A 21,123-nucleotide genomic window follows, 5' to 3' on the forward strand; every position below is an offset into this window, starting at 1 on the left:
CCTCGGGTTCCTCCACGCACCATTCATAGTGGCTCCCCCACACGCCTGGGAGTAGGCTGGTACTCGCTTTCTTCGCAAAGGTCTGCAAATTGCAGGTTACAAAGCCAACTTTCAGAGCTCCAACCGAACTCATTTCTTAACCAAAATCAATGACTTAAGAACCTAAATGAGAAATGTAGGGAATCGATCTATACCCATTTAAGGCCGTGAAATGGTCGGAGTTGGCCGGAAAAATGGGGCCATGATTTAGTTTTTTTCCAGAAATCTAAGGAAAGTTTTCCCTCACCTCATCAGCCTCCAAATCCTACTAAAAACAAGTTTAAACCTTAAAATCCTTCACAAACAATGAAAAGGGTAAGAGAGAGTGAGTTCCTGAGGCCTACATTGGTTGGAAAATCATGAAGTTTTGTTGGGAAAACTTCAAGTTCAAACAGAGCTTCGTGTGAGCTTCTACATACAGTTTCTGTAAGCCAAGGCTTGGATTAAGTTTGTAGGGGTGAGAGGATAGTGGTCTGATGGCGTGTTAGCCTCGACAGAGTTGGCCATGGTAGTAGGTCACCATCTCAATTTCTGTGCAGTGGGCACAAGGTAAAGAGAGTGAGATTAATGGGGTTTAGAAGCCAGAAAATGGAAGGTGGTGGTGGTGGTGTTTCGCTAGAGTTAGCGATGGTGATGGCTCGTGTCTACATACAAAGAGCGATTGAGGATAAAAATGTTAAAGAGAGAGAGAGTGTGTCTGAGAAGTATGAAGGAAGAGAACTCGGGGACAAGGGAGGAATGAGGCATGGGCCCCACCTGGCACACAGCCCAAAGCCACAAGGGACAAAACAGAGAAATAGCTCACGTAAATGTGAAATTATCAAATTGCTCCTCACATTTGTAGTGTCGTAAAATTTTAACTGTAACTCTGATTTCGATTTTGTTTGCACCCACACATTCGTAGCGACAAGTACTACGACAATATGCTAAGAGAATGGTTCATACATGCTATGAAATAATGGTCAACGAAAGTCAACAATCTCACCTCTCGAAGCATTCTTGTCAAATCACTCGTTTAAAATTCATAAAGTTGTAAAAATTATGGACAGATTGTTACAAATTATATTCATACAAAAATAAAATTGTGGACACATTATTGTTAAATAAGAATAGGAAAATTTTTATCCTAAAATTTGAACAATAAATAAATTATTTTTGTACATACATTAATTTTTGTAAAAATTAAACAATAGGTACATCATTAGCTTCACAACTTATACACAGTGGGTAATTTATTTTTGCTAAAGCTAAACAATAAATAAATTATTTTTGAAGATGCATTCACCATGATACAACCCCAAATTTGTTTTCGCTTTATATATTGCTTTCGGGACCATGACTTCGATGGTCGCAGCAAAGCGGATCAAAATATGAATACCTCAGAAGTTCGGTCATGGACTCAACAGCCTCTGCTGCTGAATAAACAGAGCTGCGATGACACTGCCATCATCTGTTCTGAAATCAGTGGGCGTGACTTCGTTGAGATTGACCATGCTTGTTCTGCAAGATACGAAAACCTAACCCAACAAGGAATCAATGAGTTTCCTATATTTTGGAGTCCTTATAATCTAAGGATTGGCGTGCCAAGTAATCATACTCCTAAGAGAATGCAAATTCTATCCCTAATACCCTTTGGATTCTTCCAGTTTAATAAGGATTATACTATCCTAAAAGGTCATCTCCTTGACTCGTATAAATACATCATTCTAGGGCTCATCTCTGGAAACGCAACTATCGCATATTTATTTTCTTGCCTACTGCTTGAGTTTTATATTGTTTATTGACTTGACCGTCAAGAGAGCCTTTAACTGGCATAACCCTTTCCCTGGTTTTTGGCTTACTAAAAAAAATTATTATTATTTACTCTTTTACAGTTTACTTGAATTTGTGCATAGTTAAACATAATTAAGGATATAAAATGAAATTAGCGCTAACAAAATTATAATTAATTTTTCAAATCACATGGCATCAACCCCACATTCTTTGGCGATGCTCAGATCTGTCTTAACGTCGATTATTTGATAGTACAATTGTTTCTTATATCCTTATTTCTGTTAACTACAGTGAAACAAGTGACGGAGATGAAACAGAGATGAAACAGAGATGAAAGAGAGATGGATGAAGAAAAATGTGTAGTATGATATAACATATCAGTTTAGATAACAAAAAGTTAGTACTTTGTTTGTTTTTTTTCATTTTTATTAATTATTTTATCATTAGCTATAAATGATCACGTGCGAGTTCTGTAAAACGATGTTGTAAGAGTTAGAATGTAATTTTCATACACCCTTACATTTCAATCGTCTCTCACCTCATTCCCTTTTTATTTTTCTAATTTCCCAAAAAAATATAGGGGAGAAAAAAAAACACAGCACTCCCCAATTAACGGGGCCAAGTGTAGGTGTGTGTGTGTGTGTGTGTAGTGTCTAGTAGGGACGCGTAGTGTCTAGTAGGGACGCTTATCCTCCAGCTGGTACATGGGATCGTAGCTGCAAACGACATAGTTTTGTCCATTGTTAGCACCTTGAAACACCACATCCGACCTTGGTGGCTTTGCCCCAGATCATAGTAACATAGTGACCACACTCCTCCTTGACACATTTGTTTAATACATGTGGAATGGAATATGACATCATTCTCTTTTATTAGAATTTAAGTTACGAAAATACCCTTAAATCTAATGACCTTTTCTTTTTTCCCCCTAAAATACTAATGCAAATAAACAAACTGTCATTCGAAAAACAGATTCAGTAATTGGTTTTCTTGTTTCAAGCAAATATGCCTAACGTGGAAAGACTCGCACATTCTTAGTGCCATAATTCTTCTCTCTCTGCTTAACGCTATCTCTCTCTCTCTCTCTCTGTGTCTGTTTTTCTTAAAAGACATCGGTTCAGTTTGTTTTGATTGTTTAGCAATAAAAGCCTCATCCCAAATTTGAAATACAAAGACCCAGATTAACTTATTTTATTTTTATTTTTTAGTTATTATTTCTTGAATCTCTTGGGTGAGCAAGAATTTATGTCGGCACTATTGCCTCCCAGTTTATAACATAAAATCTTTCATAGCTAAGATATATTAAAGAAAACTTAGGAAACGACCAATAATTTGTAGATTAAGAATTTACTCTGCACTTTTGTCAAACTGCATACATTTTGGGGGTTTAATGATAAAATTCTCGTTATGGTAGTTAATGATGAGGACAACAAAGATGTGCTTGCGTTGTTGTTTATAGCTTGAGAGTGTGCTCCAAATGAGAGGGATTACAAGGAAGTAGGAAGTACTTGAAGAAACATTCCATATTTTATTTGGTTTTGACTTGACCAAATGATACGCAAGCATATAGTTTTTTGGGACATTTTTACCCTTACTTCTAAAGTGTTGTGGTGTTCTTGACATTTTTACCCTTACTTCTAAAGTGTTGTGGTGTTCTTGGAGATAGTTCTCCATCTTCAAGATCTTTTTCTTTTCTTTTTTCTTTTTTTAAGGTTGAATTGATTGAATTTTGAATTTGATGTATAGGTTCTTCACATCTTCATTCCGTATAGAGAAATTGTTATCCTTTATGTGGAATGAATAATATATGCATATACAAGTTGAAGTCATTTTCCTTTTTCTAAAGCACCTTAAGTGGTTAAAGAGCCCTAGGGTTGGTATGGAATTTTGGTGCTTTAAAAAAAAAAAAAAAAAGTAGCTTATTAAAAAATCTAGAACATTAAATGTGTTTGGTAAAAATAAAAAAAAAATTAAATTATTGTCAATGAAAGTAGAAAAGTAGAAGCAAGGTCTACCGTGCTTCTAAAAAAAAGTGCGTTTTTTTTTTTCAAAACATAGTAATCAATGCTCATTTAATGAAATTTTCAAATGGCAAGTATACCCTCACATGCTTTACAAAATTACAACTTTTACCCCTACATTATTGTCTTTGACAATTATTATGTCACATTAAATATCATATCTTTTTTAGTCATTTAACATATTCAAAGTAATTTATATAAAAGTTTACCAAACGCTCAATAATTTTATTTTACAGCTGTTTATTCTCACAGCATAGCAAATTTTTTTTTTTTTTAACACAACAATACCAAACTAGCCCTTGGTAGAAAAATAAAATATTTAAGCACTTGCTCTTATAATGGGTAAAATGGCACCATTCACGTGAGTTTATCGTTACTTTCAAGAAAAAAGACTCAATGTACCATATGTTTGATAGAATCACAACGAGAAGCAAGGAACCTTCCCCTTGACATTGTTCCCTCCCCAAATCATGTCGGTACTATATTGTTATAAATTGATTCTATTAAAAATTCTACTAAAAAAGTATACAAAACTGATTTTACATGTATTTGAAACTGATTCTGCCAAAATGGTCGAAAACGAGTTAAACTGATTCTGCAAAAATGGTCAAGGACTGATTGAACTGATTCTACAAAAATGGTCGAAGACGGGGTTGAACTAATTCTGCAAAAATGGTCGATGAAATGTTGAATTAATTCTACAAAAATGGTCGATAATTGATTCTGCAAAAATGGTCAAAGACAGTTTGAACTAATTATTCAAAAATGGTCCACGATGGGTTGAATTGATTCTGCAAAATGATTGAGGAAATGGTCAAAGACCGACTGAACTAGTTCTGCAAAAATGGTCGATGACGGGTTGAAGTGATTTTGCAAAATTGGTTGAAGACGGTTGAACTGATTGTGCAAAAATAGTCAATGACAAGTTAAATTGATTTTGCAAAAAATTATCGAAAACTATTGAATTGATTATGTAAAAATGATCAAGGACTTGTTTGTCACTAAGGCATGAAAAAGAGCTTAACATAGGTCTAATATCTCTATGGCACAATCTCTTTGGTAACGAAGTCAAATCACCGCAAGCAAGTTACTTAAAACAAACAAATCAATTAATCAAGTATGTTGGTACGGTCAACATTGGCACACCTGAAACACCACACTAATTTAAGATAGCCTCAAGGACTGCACGAGGCCCCTTGAATGCCGCCTTAAACTGAAACCAAGTCTACCACGATCGCGGGGAGAATTATAACGCCAACAAAGATGAATTAAGTTAACAGTAATAGTGGATGTGTTGAATAATTTGCGCGTTCTATAATTTACAAGACAACAACAACAAAAATTTCTCCAATTCTTATGAATATTAGTGGGTAAATTACACAAATTTCCGTAATTACTCTATGAACTTAAATCACTGTCAAATTGTCTTCTAAACTAATTTTTTTAATTTTGGAACCTTGAACTATTTAATTAACTAATTTATCCCTCATTTACAAATATCTACACATTTCATCTAACAATTTACGTGCTGGTCACATTTCATCAAATTTATCATATAGTATGTGTCTCAACCAGTCAAGGCGTGATTTTCTATTCCACAATCTCTATACCCTTATTAGAGATTTTTTTTTTTTTTTTTTTTTTTTGCCCAAGCGATATTGGATGTGAAATGCCCCTAGAGGTGGCCCAGTGGCTAAGGAAAAATTCCACGTTTGTATTCTAAGGGATCCATCTTAAGTTCGATTTCTGACGTTGGTAAATCACATAATGATGGGTAGGAGAGAGGATTGCTGTGACAAAGCCACCAGCAGATAAATGACCCTTATTAGAGTAAATACCTACCTATCAATTCAAAGCTAGCCAATGAGTCAGATTTCATAAGATCATAAGAACATCTATAAATTAATCTTTTTATGAAAACACACCATATTCCCTTTCATATTTTTTTTCTTTATTCATGACCTTTCTTATGAACAATCTAGTAAGGACGCTCCCCAATCCAGTTTCCAGGAGGATCATAGCTACAAATAACAAAAATCATACCATTCTTACATTTAGCCCTAGCACATCCAACACGAGTTGAATTGCGCCAAACCACTTGGGTATAATGCCCACACACCTTCCCAGCAGTGCATGAGTTAGAGTCGTAATCATAGTCGGGCTTCTCAGTCACCCAAAATTTCACAGCTTGTCCGCTTGTCATTTCTGATCCCCAGCCTTCAGCCAAGTTCTCACCGTAAGGCCCTTGCGAATGCACCATTTCACACGTCTCAATCTTTGATTCAGCGTACTTTTGGGCGTAGGCCGCAACGGTTTCATTCCATTTGATCGGACCAACACCAACCTCTGCCCTAGCTTTGTTGTGCTCGTCTATGAAGTCTTGGTGGGGTTCTTTGGCCGGCCTGGCTTGAGAGACATAGGTAGTACTTAAGATTAGTACTATGGAGCTTATGCGTACGAAAAGCTTGATAATCCCCATTGTTTCTATCACTTTGTAAGGCTCAGATGTTTTCGAGATTAATTGAGCATGTGAATACATGTGGGACATGGAAATTGTGCATATTTATAGCTAGAGAGATCATAGGGCTAAAATTTCTTAATTAATAGGTGTTAAAAAGGCATAACAACATCTCCAGTGGAGAGATGTAAATTTGAGAATGTAAATGGGGTTTTCTACTCTATTGGGAGAGAAGTAAATTTGAAATCCAATTTAATTTTCTTTTTTAATTTGCGGGACACACCCAAAAAAAATGTAACAAAATATGTATATATAAGTTTTTATTTATATTTTTTGACCATATGTATATTTTGCATCTCTCCATTGTAGAATTTTAAGGCCAACCAAAAATACAAATACACATTTAAAAGTATTTTGCATCTTCTAGTGGAAATGCCCTAATAAATGGTAAGGAACAGAATCTCAACATTCAATGCTGTTTATGATATTCCTTAGATTTGGTCAAAAATAATGAAACGAAAGCAATTTCATCCTAATATTAGGGGATTTTTGGGTTTAATTTGAATCCGGTGTCTCATTATTTTCTTTTTGTTATTGAGAATCAAATTTGCTTCTTTAAGTAATTGAATACAGTAAAATGTTAACTAAAAAGAATGAGGTGTACTTTGGTGTAATAATTAATATGAGCAATTGGTAAAATAATATTTATCATAATGCCATATTGGCTGAAGTTGGATAACTGAAAATGTTGAAAACATAATGTTTGTGGGTTATGGCTAGAAGGAATTTTGCTTCAAGTTACATAATTATTTATGCTTTTTAAAACTTTATTTGCCCTCATTACAAGTGTGCAAAGAGGAATATGCCAACAAGCTTCTAGGATAAACGAAGCCTAGCGACTTGTTATTGTTCATCAGCGTCTTGCACTTACGAAAATTAACCGAACACCGAAAGAAGGTTTACAAGAAACTCAGGGACTCTAAAAACCAAATCTGCAGTACTTTGGTTTGTAGATTTTTGTATATAAAAATAATGTATAAATGGAGCGGATTTGCTAGAATTGTAGACGAAGAGATAAACAATGAATTGATGATATCTCCAACTTCGCAGAATAAATACAACTTTATAGAGATTGATATATCTCTTCAAATGAGTCATGCCCATTCGAAAATACCAGCCACAAGTAACTGGTCATGGTGTTACGATTTTACCCTACACATGGCGGCATCCTATTGGCCAAGGTTTATAGAGAGAATATTCTCCAGATATTAAATAGAAAATAATATCTTGAGATAATGGTGTAAATATCTCTAATTGGTTTAAATAGGGATTACTTACTTGAATAGAGGTCAATCTTCAATTGGGAATGTATTAAAGATAGGATTTGGGTAATTAATCCTTAAATGCTTTGACTTTTCCTTGTCATGGGCAGGTGAGTTGTGGGCAGTCATATTTAGTTGCTTGGACCTTCAGGGGTGTTGAGCTGCACATAGGATTTTATGAGAAACTTGCCCATTTAATAAGGGCAATCTTGTCTTTCTCGAGCAAAAGTCCACGTTTCCCCTCTAGAATTTTTGGGATTCTTTTAAGCTCCACAAATGCCACCACACCTGGTGGGCTACATTAGAAAAAAGACGGTAGGTGTATAAGTCCCAAGCTGCATGGGTGTGTAGAGTTGTTTCCCAATTTCATGTAACTTGGAGGAAACCAATTGCCACAACACCTATTTAATTCAACCTTAAGCAGAGGATTAAATAAATTTGGAGAACAATCTTCATCCCAACAAGGTATTGAGAAACCACAAAAAAATTGTTCCCCTTGCCCTAGCTCTCTTCTTCTCTTACCCTTACAAAGAGTAATTTCTTGTTGTTACTCTTCTTCTTCGTGCTGCACCAAATTAAGAAGAAATTGAATTTTTTCTTCTTCGTCTCAGGTGGTGTTACCGCGGGGCAGTTGTTGAGGGTGGTGCAGTACGTCGGCTGGCAGGGGCCAGAAGTTGACTCGATATGGGCCGATGAGATAGCGTGGAATGGGCCACGACTTGGGCTACTTCGATCAGTTAGGGCCAAAGACGGTTACGCAGCTGAAGCCACTGCTTGAGGTGTTAGGGCATAGTACGGAGAGAACCACAATGCTTGAGCTCTTTCTGGGGGCTGAATCTGACATAGGCCCGTCAGGTATACTGGATGTTGTGAAGTAGCTGAGGTCTCACCATATGTTGCTTGACGGCTCGAGCAAAGATGATCATTAGTGAGCAAGGTGAAAAACGTACTGGGCGCAAAGCTGGGCAAGCCGCGAGGCTCTAGCCCTTCTATATTTGGGCTTGGTAGGGCCAAAGGCAGACTTGAGCCTGCTATACCGTGGAGGGAGAGAGAGAGAGAGAAAGGAACGGGGTGTCATCTCTCTTTCTTGTGACTTGGGCTACGGTCTGGGCTTCCTAGGCCAGAAATTGCATGGCTAGGGCCACAGCTTGGGCACGAGGCGTTGTACTTGTCAGGCTGGGCATGGGCATGTGCCATTAAAAAGAGAGATGTGGGTCATGCCCATGTGAGTCAAGCGTCAGTTGGAGAGAAAATGGGACCAGGTCATGGGGCCTGGCATATGTTGCTGAAAAGCTTGTCATTGATTTGACTTCTTTCATGTGGAAGAAAAAGATTATTGAGTCTAAGCTTGTGAAACCTACTGGTCCAAAGGTGGCCACGACCATTGCTGAAAGGATTATCCAGCGAAATGTTCGGTGGTGGCCCAATTGACTGGGTTTATATCGAAGCACGCATCAAGAGCTAAGTCCGGTTCGGCTTCTAAGAAGCTCACCATTATAAAAAGTGAAAAGGTGGATTATGTTGCTAAGATGGCACCTGGGCCCGTTCCTCCTTCTGCTGCGATTGATTCGTTCGCTGAGAAAATAAAGTCTGCTTGCATAGGTAGTTGTGAGATATCCACCGAGTCTGGTTCTGAGGAAGTTCCCAAGGTTACTAAAGGCTGACCTGCTTGAGGACGTCGATGCATGTGCCAAGTTTGTAGATAGCGTTGGGAAAGTTATCCGCTCAGACTTTTTTGTGAAGTGTCCTGCCTACTCGAAAGGCTCCTCTTTGCATGCTACAATGCAAAAGTCTTTGATCCTGGTAGCTGAGTCTATGTGCTTTGATTAGGATATTATTAAGTGTGATAAGCAAGTCGAAGTGGCATTGATAGCTCAACTTCGCTTGGCTGCTGAAAATATCATTCAATGCCTCTGCCTCCACTTCTGTGTAGCTGGAGACCGTTCATCAAAAGGTCGTTGAATTGAAAGATAAGCTTAATGTAACTCAGGCGATGTTGGAAGCTACAAAGAAGGAAGTCAATCATGTTTTACCAATGGTCAATGACCTTGAGCATGTCAATTCGGAGCTACTATCTACTTGTTTTTCCAAGGACGAGGAGCTTGTCTTCATAGATGGTGAAGTGTCTCATCTCAAGGATGTTTCCAGTAAGTTTAATTCTAAGAAAATGGATTTGCAAGGTACGTTGTCTCCTATCGAGAACCTGAAAAAAGAACTGGAGAAACTGCAGGATGCTCACATTGGGCTTGTTGAAGGGAATGCGCAATTAGAGAATGAAAGGGCCGATCACGAAGTGTCGCTTGCTTTCTGTTAAGCTGATTTCTACAACCTTGGTTATGTAGTCCATCTCCAGGGTAGGCTGTCAGATTATGAGTTTTTCAAGAATGACTATGAGACTTACTTCATTTCTCTAGTTGATCTGCTTGACTTCTCGTTTGAGGTTGCCTTTGGTAGAGCAACCGAGGGTCAGTCTGTCCAAGCAAGGGCAGCTGAGGTTGAGCTGATGGAAGCTTCAGCTGCTGAGAGTGGTATGGCTGCTAAACGCGTGGCAGTCGAGGAACTAGTGGTTGTGCAGGCTGCTGATGAGTAGTCTTTTTAATTAGACTTAGGAATTTTGTTCTTTTCCTTTTTGTTTGCTTTGTTTGAACTTTGTCGACCTTCAAGCCAGTTTATCAATTTGCTAGAAATTTAATAAACAGTTTTCCCTACTTTCCTTTATCTTTGCTATTTCACCATGTCTTTTACAAAACTTTTTCCTTGGATGGGCGACTGGTCGAGCTGTTTTGACAAAGCAGTCAATCCCATGTCGTCACTTAGGTTTTAGTTTTGGCTTCGGGGCTTCCGGTGCCTTGCCTGCTCAAGGCGACTTGCAAAACTTTGTCGTAGAACAGGCTACTAGGTTGGCTATTTTGATGAAGCAGCCAATCCCATGTCGTCACTTTAGGCTTTAGTCTTGGCTTTGATGCTCAATGAGCTTTACCTGCACAAGGAAATAGGCAAAATTTCTAACTTATAAAGTCGGCGGCCAGACACATGCTTTTCGTAGAAAGCAAAGGAGTCCGCATAGCTATTATAATCGTGAATCTCGGCTTTAGCGATTTCACGAGCCTTGGCCCTTCTGGGGCATGTTGCGAAATTTTTCTTATAAAGCTGGCAGCCAGACACGTGCCTTTCGTAGCATGTTGCGAAATTTTTCTTATAAAGCTGGCAGCCAGACACATGTCTTTCGTAGAAAGCATAGAAGTCCGCATAGTTGTTATAGTCGTGAATCTCGACTTTAGCGACTTCACGAGCCTTGGCCCTCTCAAAGCATTTGTGAAATTTTTTTAACTTATGGAGCTGACCGTCGGACACATGTTTTTCGTAGAAAATAGAGTAGTCTATATAGCTATTATAGTTGTACATTTCAACTTTAGCTCTTGCAAAAACTTAAATAATAGACCATCGGTCGAAAACACTGCTTTTGAATAAATAGACGGGTCCACATAGTTATAGTAGGTATAACTCTCAGCTTACAAATTGCCTAGTCTTGCTAGCCGTTGCGTCGTCGACCGAGCTTTTTACTTACAAAAGCAGACGACCCACGTGACCACTTTAGGTATTAGCCCTGGCTCTCGGAGACGTTTTAGGCTTAAGTTGCATATGAAATCACGATTCAGTGGCCATATTCTTCCGAGCTACTGGTACATTGATCTTCTAAGATGCACGTAGCTCGATATGAATCTTTTGGGCTGTAATTGTAACTGATTTCACAAGTTGCTTAACTAATGTTGCAACACTTTAGAGCCGAGTTACGTTCATGAGGATTGCACGTCATGGGCAGACAATCTAGTCACGTGAATATTTCATGGGCTAGGATCTTACACTCAGCATCTTTTTCGGTTAAAGACCCAGGCTCCCGTAGAATTGAATCTTTTAGTCGACTCAGGCTTTTTGGAAAAGACTATTGTGGCCAATTCTGAAAGTGTTCTAACCCAAGCTATCGAAAGCCTTTAGGGTATCTGAGCACTCTAAAACCCATCCACGTCTGGATGTTCTAGAGCAATTTAACCCCTGTTCATGAGAAAGTGGACCCATATGGGTGTCAAGGAAGTAGTTTACCCTCTCGTGACAGAGAGCAGACCCTCGGGGAATTAGTTTACCTTATCGTGTTGGAGAGCAAAACCATATATGTGTTAGGGAATTAGTTTACCCTATCGCACTGAAAAGCTAACCTATATGGTGTTGGGTAATTAGTTTACCCTTTCATGTTAGAGAGTAGACCTAGATGGGTGTCGGGGAATTAGTTTACCCACTGGAGAGCATGGAAGAGCATACTTAGATAGGTGTCTAGAGATTAGTTTATCCTCTTGCACTAGACAGCATGGAAGAGCATACCCAGATAAGTGTTAGATGATTGGTTTACCTTCTCACACTAGAAAGCATGAAAAAGCATACCCATATGGGTGTTGGGGGATTGGTTTACCCTCTCGCATTGGAGAGCATGAAAGTTGCCATTGTGAGTACAGCTGAGGAAAGCTGGACTGCTGAATGACTAAAATAATCCTTAGTTTGTAAGGTTTTGTTCAGCAATCTGCTTGAGATTTCAAAATGCTTATGGAACCCACCTAAGGGTATAAGTAGGGAATGTCATGAACTGCTCCCTAACTTGATCCAATAATTGCGTCATCCTTGGATGTTTCATCGTGTGCTCCTTATAAGCTTTATTGGTAATTAGCTGTGAATCTAAATGGATTGCAAATTCTTCACCTCTTAAGTATTTAGATAGCCAGAGGCTGATAATAAGGCCTTGTATTCTACTCTGTCATTAGATGGTTTGAAGTTTGGGATATTGTTGACCTGATCGGCACGACAAGAAGCCACGAAGCATGGGTTAGCATAGTGGGGAGTCGCGGGACAAGTTTGTCATGGTTGGGAGCCGTTGTGCATGAAAGGCGCAGCTGGGAGCAGCGGAACTAAGGCCAACTGGGGCCGTGTTATGTACGGCAAAAGGCAATACTCAACTGCAGGTATTAGGCCATTCTAGGGCTGAGTTACTCTCAGCGGGATGCAATGCTCAACTGCAGACATTGGGCTACTCTGTGTATGGAATTGTCTAGGTAATGAGGATAAGGCGTGTTTTTGATCCCTAGTAGTTGGAGGAACTCTCCTGCAAATTGGGTTGATGTGTCTTTTTAGTGCTCGTCGACCCCTAGCATGCATTCTGGCTAAGTTAATGCGTTCGTCGAAATGTTCACTATTGTCTAAGCCATTATCATCACGCGTTTGGATCGTGCGAAATACTACGTCATGATGATGACTGCATGCATCTGAAGCTACAGCTTGAGCTTCGTCAATGGTTTCAATGCGCTAGAATTCATGCAGCTACTTTGCTAAAAGCCTTTGTATTTCCTTTTGGATTTACCTTTGCTGGGGCAGCGGAGCCTTCAGTTGCCCCCAGTGTTGACCTGCTAGCTTGTGTTGCTCTTCCGTATGTCTTATTCGATTGTCTCGTGGCTGCTGTGCACGTGGCTTATTTTTTACTGGTGAATGAGCTGCTCACTGTCGTGTTTGGCAAAGCCTGCTAGTTCAACTCGTGCTGGACTGCTTTTGTGCTCTCCTCGGTCTGTCTTGCAGCTACCAACTTTGGTTCCTCGCATGAGGATTTCCTTATGTGTCTAACCTAGTGTGTATGCTTTGCCTAGAATGTCTGGAGTTCTTGTCGGAGTGTAGACCCAACCTCGAATGCACACTAACTCATTAGCCAAGTAGGGAATGAACATTTCTCTGCACACTGACGCAGGAGAAAATGTTTTCCTGAAGGCCAAGCTGAGAGTGTACACTACTCAAATGCACAGTTCGTGACATGCTAAGTGATTGCTTGTTGGGATGTCGTTGGAATGAGTCATGATCATCTACCCTTGCCCCTTGCTTTGAGACACCTCATCTAGGGTGCGCTACATCTCAATGCGATCAAAGAGCTGATTCACCAAGGTGGTCTGATAAGTGAGGGCGATGGTTAAGTCAGTGACTTACAAAGGTAGATGATGTTGATCATATGGGTTGCAAAAATCTGGATGATAGGCGTCTCCATGTGTGGTGGAATTTTGATGGACTATAAGTATGAAATTCAAGCCTGGAGCAGGCATTCTTGCTAAAACATGGGGTGAAAATATCCTTGGGTCAATTGTCAGGTCAGTGGTCAGAATCGGAATCACCTGAATTGGCCTCGAATTATACTAGGTCGCAAGTTGGGTGGCCAGAGCGAATCACAAGGCAAGCCAACCTGGCTGGATGGACAAAGCACATGTGGGAGTTCACTGGACTCGCGTATATGGTGGCTGGCCTTAGGCCAACGCTTGCTCCTTGTGAGCTTGGGCTCAGCTGGAAAAAGCTGGGCATGGGCCGCCTGATAAGATCATATTTATGCGACTTTGTTATCTTATTTCTTTGCATTTACTTAGTTAATTTCCATTTATTATAGTAATTTAAGTTATTTTCTTATTATTGTAGGTCAGTTCGTAAAGATGACAATAAATAGTCAAATGGAGCAATTTGGAACAATTTTGGACTTGGACTGGATAGCATGCGTGGATAGTTGACAAGCTCATATTTATATATATTTTATATCAAATTCACTTGTCTTTGCTTAATTAGTTCTTTATATTTTTGAGCTATTTACTTTGTTTTTGTGTTTTGTAGTATTTGTCAAGCAAAGAAAAGAAAAATAGCACAAGTGGGATTTTAAGTAACAAATTCGTCAAAACTGCCTGTGCACATCAACTGACTTTGGAAGCAAGTTGCGAACAACTCAAAATGAATTAGAGAATGAGCCTTATATGGTTAGAAAGCTACGGATGTCTATTTTCTAGAGCATTTCATGGATTGTTAACACTGAAAGATTTCCAAGAGGTTGAGCAGTTTGTGACTGACAAGAAAGCATTGAAAGCAATAAATCCAACAAAACTAGCAACCAAAACTAATGCAGCCAAGAACAAGCCAGCTGACACCTATTCAAATATCAGAGGAAATGGAATTAAAGATGAGGATTAAGAGGGAGTTATTGGCATAAAGGCTACCCTAGGAGTTACAATTGTTTCACCATTTCCTCCCATTTATTGTCATTACTAAATGGCTATTAGTGGGTGAGTTAAGGAGAAGAAAGTGATGCAGCAAGAATTGGTTTAAAAGTAGTGTTGGGGAAAAGGGAAAATGAGAGCCTTAGTCGATTTTTTTTCGGTTCTATTTTCTCAAACTTATGTCTATCTTTTGTTTTAACTTAAGGATTGTGTAACTAAATTTTTAGTAGTTAGGGGCTGTTTGAAGCCCCGAATATGATTGCAAGTTTGTTATGACATTTCATTTGAATTACTTGTATGAATGGATGAAAATTGATTCACTACTTGTCTCATTGATGAATTCTTTATGTGTTTTCTATGGATGCATACTTAGTAAGCATATCTAGGATTCTAATGCTATGAATATGTGTGTGCCTACCCTTGTCGAATGAGGACCTACATATGTTCTAGAGTAGTACTTGTTAATTGCGATTAACATGTGAACCAATTTCTAGGATAAGTAAGACAACGCCAGTACTTACGATGCCTTGTGATGACTCAAACTCTTTTCGTTGCTAATGATTTCTACTTGTTAAATCTATGAACACACCATTCTAAATTGCATGTTAGGGACTAAGTTAACTTGAAAACGCCATTCTTTTAACATACTACATAAGAAAGAGTAATAGGTTGAGTTCTAACATTGAGCCAACTTGAGCATCTTCATCCGAAAATAAAAGGAATTTGAATGAAACATAACATGTTTGTATAATTATTTGGTGGTGGATAGCAATTCCCCTAACTCGTTTTTCTTAATTTGTGAACTACTTAAAAATCTGTTTTTGTCCTGTTTTTGTTCGATTTAATTTAAATAGAAAATCAACTCCAAAAATCCCAAAAATTTGTGTGAGTGTAGCTCTGTGTGTCTAGTATCTGCATATAAAATTTCGTAGACTTTAGATAAGTGTAAGTTGGTCTATTAATTATTTTTTGGTGGCTGGCCAGTAGGGACAGCAGCCCAGTTTTTGTGACATTTTAAGTAGTTAGATAAAACAATCTTCTACGGGAAAGACCTTTATTTTCATATGCTACAATTGACAAATCTTATTGTTAATAAGGAAAATTAATAGGACATTTGTGTGCTACTTTGTGGTGTGCTTTTAATCCTATCAATAGTATATGGGCTGGATGTTTTTGGTGTTTAAAAGGTGTTAAACATGTTTTTGGTGTTTAAGAGGAATCCTACTTGGAGAGAAACATTATCTTATCATATCTTATCTTATCACCAACTGCAAGGAAGAATCCAAATCACATTCCAACACTTTTCACATGTTTCTTAGAGTCCTAAAATAATTCAAAATGCCTAATCCCTTTCCTCTTTGGATTTAGTCTCGCCCTATATATATAAAGTGTCCTGTTGCGTTTGAGGAGTGTGCCACACCTACCATTCATCTATTAAAGTTGCTAGAATTTTTAGAGTTCTTTCTCTCTTTGTTTTACGTTTCAATGTTTATTTTAGATTGCTTTTCAGTTATGATGAAGTTTCTTTTTAGCTAGAGGTGAATTCAAAGCCATAATCATGTGTTTTATAGAAATTGATTACATCCAGTTATTGTTTCATAAAACATGAATGCGATTTACTTATCTGCTTTATAGAAAACTTATTCTTGTATGTTTATTAAGGATGCATACTTAGTTTGCATGTAGGGATTTGATGCTAGAATATAAGGGAGTTTCACCTAATCGTAATGAACTTATATTTGTAAGTAGTAAAAGTCACTAGTCATAATTGAGTTAAGTAAATCCTTGGCAAGAGTATCATGCTTTTCATAGTTATGAATGCTTTGTCAATGCTTATGATTTTCACAAAATTTAATGATCTTCGAGATGTATCTCTATCATGCCTTTCATAGTTAGGGAACTTGAGAAGAATAATTTGATTGCGTCACTGAGTCTAATTCAATGAACTTAGGAAAATTTGAGAGTTAGTGTTGTTCATAGTTGATTTGGGGCATTGTCATTCATGGTTTATAGGAAGAATAACTGGAAATCGATTTGCATGCATATGATTCATGTGTGAAGAAGAATCCTTTAGCTATCCTTTCATCCATATTTCATTCATAACTTAATTTACTTGCTGCCATTACTTTTGTTTTAATTAAATTCGTCCAAAATCCCCCCAATCATTGTTTTGTTGTTGGTTTAACTTAGTTTTCAATTTATTAATTTTAATTTATGTTGATTAGCATCCCTTCTAATCCTCGGAATCATACGATCTATACTTACTCGTACTACGATTTCATAATTTATAGGGTTTAATTTGTATGTTAGTTTCTACCACATCACCGCCTACCCGTGGACTCCTCCTACTAGCTAGGTTATTGCCTACTCTTCACGATCCTAGGCTGCCATCGCAGCGAAGTGGGCTTGGTTCTGGGCCTGATGTGCGGCAAAGGTGGTTGCTGCAGTGGGTTGGGCCTCTTACCTTGGGTTTGCTGTGGCAGTTGCCACGTTGTGGGCCTTCTGCCCTTGGGTTGTGGACTCCGGCTTGGGCTGCTGTTGCGGTGGTCTTTGTCGTAGGCTACAAGGTGGTGGCCGTGGCGGTGGTGTGGCTCTACAGCGGTAAGGTTCCTTTTGCCGTCACGTTGAATCTTGAGGATCACCATTGTGAGGCTATGTCCTTGGCTCCGCTTTCCAATCCAAATCTTTGTACGTACAGGGTTTCATTTGTCGTGGTTTCTGTACTTCCTACCATTTTATCCTTTCTCCAAGGATTGATCAATAAAATTTTCTAGGAAAACTTAATTGATACAGCGTGTGAGAAATTCAATGTAACAGAAAATTCAAGAAACCAAATGCGAGTCTTCTTCGAGTATTTGAATCAGCTCTCAATGAAAGCACCAATATGTCAATGTAAATTTCCACCATCTTCAATCTTGATGAAAATGCACCTGCAAAATAATCAACACATTTGATCAAAGACCTAAACCTCACGCGCCCACGAGGTGAGGGGGTTAGGCCAATGGATCTTCGATGCCTAAGTTATTTTCTCTAAAAAGTTCAAGTGTTTAGGGCTTTTAGGGGTAGCAAAAGCTTACTGAAATTTGGTAGAGATTGATGTATATATAAGGAGTGATTGGCCATGGTGTTAGGACTTTGCCCTACACATGGTGGCATCCAATTAGCCAAGGTTTATGGAGAGAATATTCTCAACATATTAAATATGAAGTAATATCTTGAGATAATGGTGTAAATATCCCTAATTTTTTTTTTTAAGGGAAAAACGATATTCATTAAAAAGAGAACACGTACACAGACATGGAGGATAGGGTGCATACTGGGCCTCGATAAAAACCTTGACGGGGATTTCAACCCGAACATAGGGAAAAAGAGTGTCCCGCACATTCAAACAAAGATAAATAACTTCCAAAAAGTATAATCAAATCAATTATTATCTAGGACAATCTTCCAACAAATCATCTATAGTTAAATCCGGCAGATCTTCAAACCACACCATCTCAGTATCACTACCAATTCCAGCGTGTGCTAGTCGATATGCCACCTAATTGGCTTCCCGTTGAACATGGAAAGCTCTCACCTTGGGAAATGAAAGTAACAACCGCCTAATGTCATTGATAATTGGTCCCATAGTGGACACATCCTCTTCTTGTCTCTTTATGGCAGCGAGAACAATAGCAGAATCTTCTTCAAAACACACAAGCCCCCCATCTAAGATCAACTCATTGGCAAATAATAGAGCCCTTCTAGCCACCAACAACTCCACCTGTAACGGAGAGGCAACATGTGCAATTTGGACCGAGAGTCCAGCCATAAACTCACCCTCTTGATTCCTAAAGACGACCCCTACTCTACCTTTCTGTGCACTCTTCACCCATGCACCATCAAAGTTGCATTTCACCCAAGTTGGAGGTGGAGCATTCCAACTTTGCAAGCTATTAGTCCGAGGCTCCTTACGTACTTTATGGCATTGATGGTAGGACGCAAGCCACTCCTCCACCCTAAGAAACACCTCCCTAGGTGTTGTTTGTGTTCCTTTCCAAATCAAATCGTTCATAGCCTTCCATAAGCTCCATATAATCATCAACATTAATTAGAAAACTAATCAAGAAGAGAATAAGCCAAATGAGCAATCCAATATTTTAGTGTCATACCTTCGAGTTGTCCTACTCTTAACCCTAGTGTAGAAAACCAAACGGCAGCCGCCAAAGAACAATCCCTTAATGCATGCTCGACTGTCTCTACTTGGCCCCCGCACACTAAACACTCATTCACTACCAAAATACACCTTCGTTTGAGCTTTCGTCGAGTATGCAGAGCATCCAAGCAACCTCTCCACACACAAATTTTCACTTTCCCAGGAACACATGCATTCCATATATTCTTCCATAACACCATGTCAGCCACCTGCAATCCCGATGACCCTTCCGTTACCCTCACAATAGTAACATCCTTCCTTGCTAAATGGTATGCACTTCTAACCGGGAACTTACCATTCTTTTTGAAGTGCCACACTATATGGTCTTCCACATTCCGTGAGCTTAATGGTGTATTCAAAATAAATTCAGCTTCCTCCGGACAAAACACTTGCTTGACCCATAAATCTCAATACCATGTGTCCTCCAAAAATAAATTATTAACAGTGGCCTCACTATTCCAGCCCGCCAGGATCATACTCACAACCTAAAAGAAATTTTCCGGGGAAGCCAACCATCTTTCCAAATCCTGTTAGTAGAACCACTCCCAACTTGCCATCTTATGCCCTTACGAATCACGGTTCTTGAAGCGGCAATACTCCTCCAATGCGTTTGTAGTCACACAATCACCAAGAAATCTGAATCTGGAAAGTATCTTGCCTTAAAAACTCGATAAGCAAGTGAATCTTGCTTGGATAGGAACCACCACGCCTGTTGAGCAAGTAGTGCAATGTTAAACGCGTACAAATCCCTAAAACCCAGGCCGCTTTCGGATTTTGGCTTACAAAGTGTTTTCCAATGCGTCCAATGGACCTTTCTTCGCCCTGCGTCCCCATGCCACCAAAACTTAGCCACTAACTTATTTAACTCATCATAGAAAGATTTGGGAAAGATGAAGCATTGCATGGAATAAAAGGGCAAGGCTTGGGCAACTATTTTGACTAATATTTCTTTACTTGCACTACTCAACAACCCTCATCTCCAACCATTTAGCTTTTTCCACAACCTTTCTTTAATATAAGCAAAGGTCGTTTTCTTCGCTTTTTGAAAGAAGACCGGCAATCCCAAATATCTATCATAGAAATCCACTTTACAAACGCACAAACAATGAGCCAATAATTGTTGATCCACTGGAGCTAAGTTAGGGCTGAATGCGACACAACTTTTAGAAAAAATTAACTAATTGCCTTGAAGCCCCTTCATAGATTCTCAACATGTTCTTAATGTTTTGACACTCCTCTAGTGTTCCTTTAGCAAACAAGAAACTATCATCTGTAAAGAGAAGATGACTAATACTTAGCGCTTGTCGACATACCTTAATACCTTGAATTTTACCAAGATGTTCCTCCCACTAGAAAAGGGAAGAAAGACCTTTGGCACAAATAACAAAGAGGAAAAGTGATAGGGGATCACCTTGCCGTATACCCTTTCAAGGATGAACATAACCTATCGGTTCACCGTTAACTTTAAAAGAATAAGTCACAGTAGACACGCAATTCATAATCATTTGAATTCAAGTATTTGCATATCCCATTCGCCACATAACTGCTTCCAGGTAATTCCATTTGATTCTATTGTATGCTTTACTAATATTGAGCTTGAGATCCATCACATCATTCCAACTTGAATTGCGTTTGTGCATGCAGTGGGCTATCTCCGCCACAACCAAGCTATTATCGGAAATCAGCCAACTAGGGACAAAGGCACTTTGAGTGGGTGATATAATTTGGGAAAGAATGAATTTCAATCTATTTGTCAAAACCTTTGCCGCAATTTTATACAAAACATTGCAGAGGCTTATAGGACATAACGAAGACATCTCTGTAGGGTCCTTCACCTTAGGGATAAGAGTAACGTGGGTGAAATTAATCTTACACAAAATACATCTGGAATGTAGCATAGATCGAATAACATTGCACACATCTGAACCCACCAGATCCTAATGTTTCTGATAAAACACCGGGGACATGCCATCTGGCCCCGGGGCCTTGGTTGGGTGCATTTGAAATGCCGTTGATTTTATCTCCTCATCACATATTGGACGTATTAAATCTTCATTCATCTCCTCGGAAACCACTGGTATTATATTAGTTAGGACCTTTTCCATGCCATCCCCTCCCTGAGACTCAAACAACTTTGAAAAATAATCCACCACTATTCTCTCCATCCCATTTTTGGACTCTTGTCACACTCCATGTTCATCATTGAGACCGAATAACTAGTTCCTCCGTTGCCTACAGTTAGCACGTTGGTGAAAAT

At 38.8% G+C, this 21,123-nt stretch overlaps 2 protein-coding genes across 2 annotated transcripts; both read right to left on the reverse strand.

The window, feature by feature from the left end:
- Positions 1-5,549: 5,549 nt before the first annotated feature.
- On the reverse strand, positions 5,550-6,312 carry LOC103928090 (pathogenesis-related protein 1A-like). Its single transcript, XM_018642768.2, has one exon. The coding sequence runs from the start codon at positions 6,310-6,312 to the stop codon at positions 5,812-5,814; it is 501 nt and encodes a 166-aa protein (XP_018498284.2). The 3' UTR covers positions 5,550-5,811.
- An 11,900-nt stretch (positions 6,313-18,212) lies between these two features.
- On the reverse strand, positions 18,213-18,725 carry LOC125472935. The gene has a single exon (XM_048575032.1). The coding sequence runs from the start codon at positions 18,723-18,725 to the stop codon at positions 18,213-18,215; it is 513 nt and encodes a 170-aa protein (XP_048430989.1).
- Between the last annotated feature and the right edge of the window lie 2,398 nt (positions 18,726-21,123).

Source organism: the organism of the source record quoted next, unplaced genomic scaffold (genome assembly GCF_019419815.1).
Source record: "Pyrus x bretschneideri cultivar Hongxiangsu unplaced genomic scaffold, Pyrus_bretschneideri_v1 Contig77, whole genome shotgun sequence".
NCBI lineage: Eukaryota > Viridiplantae > Streptophyta > Magnoliopsida > Rosales > Rosaceae > Pyrus > Pyrus x bretschneideri.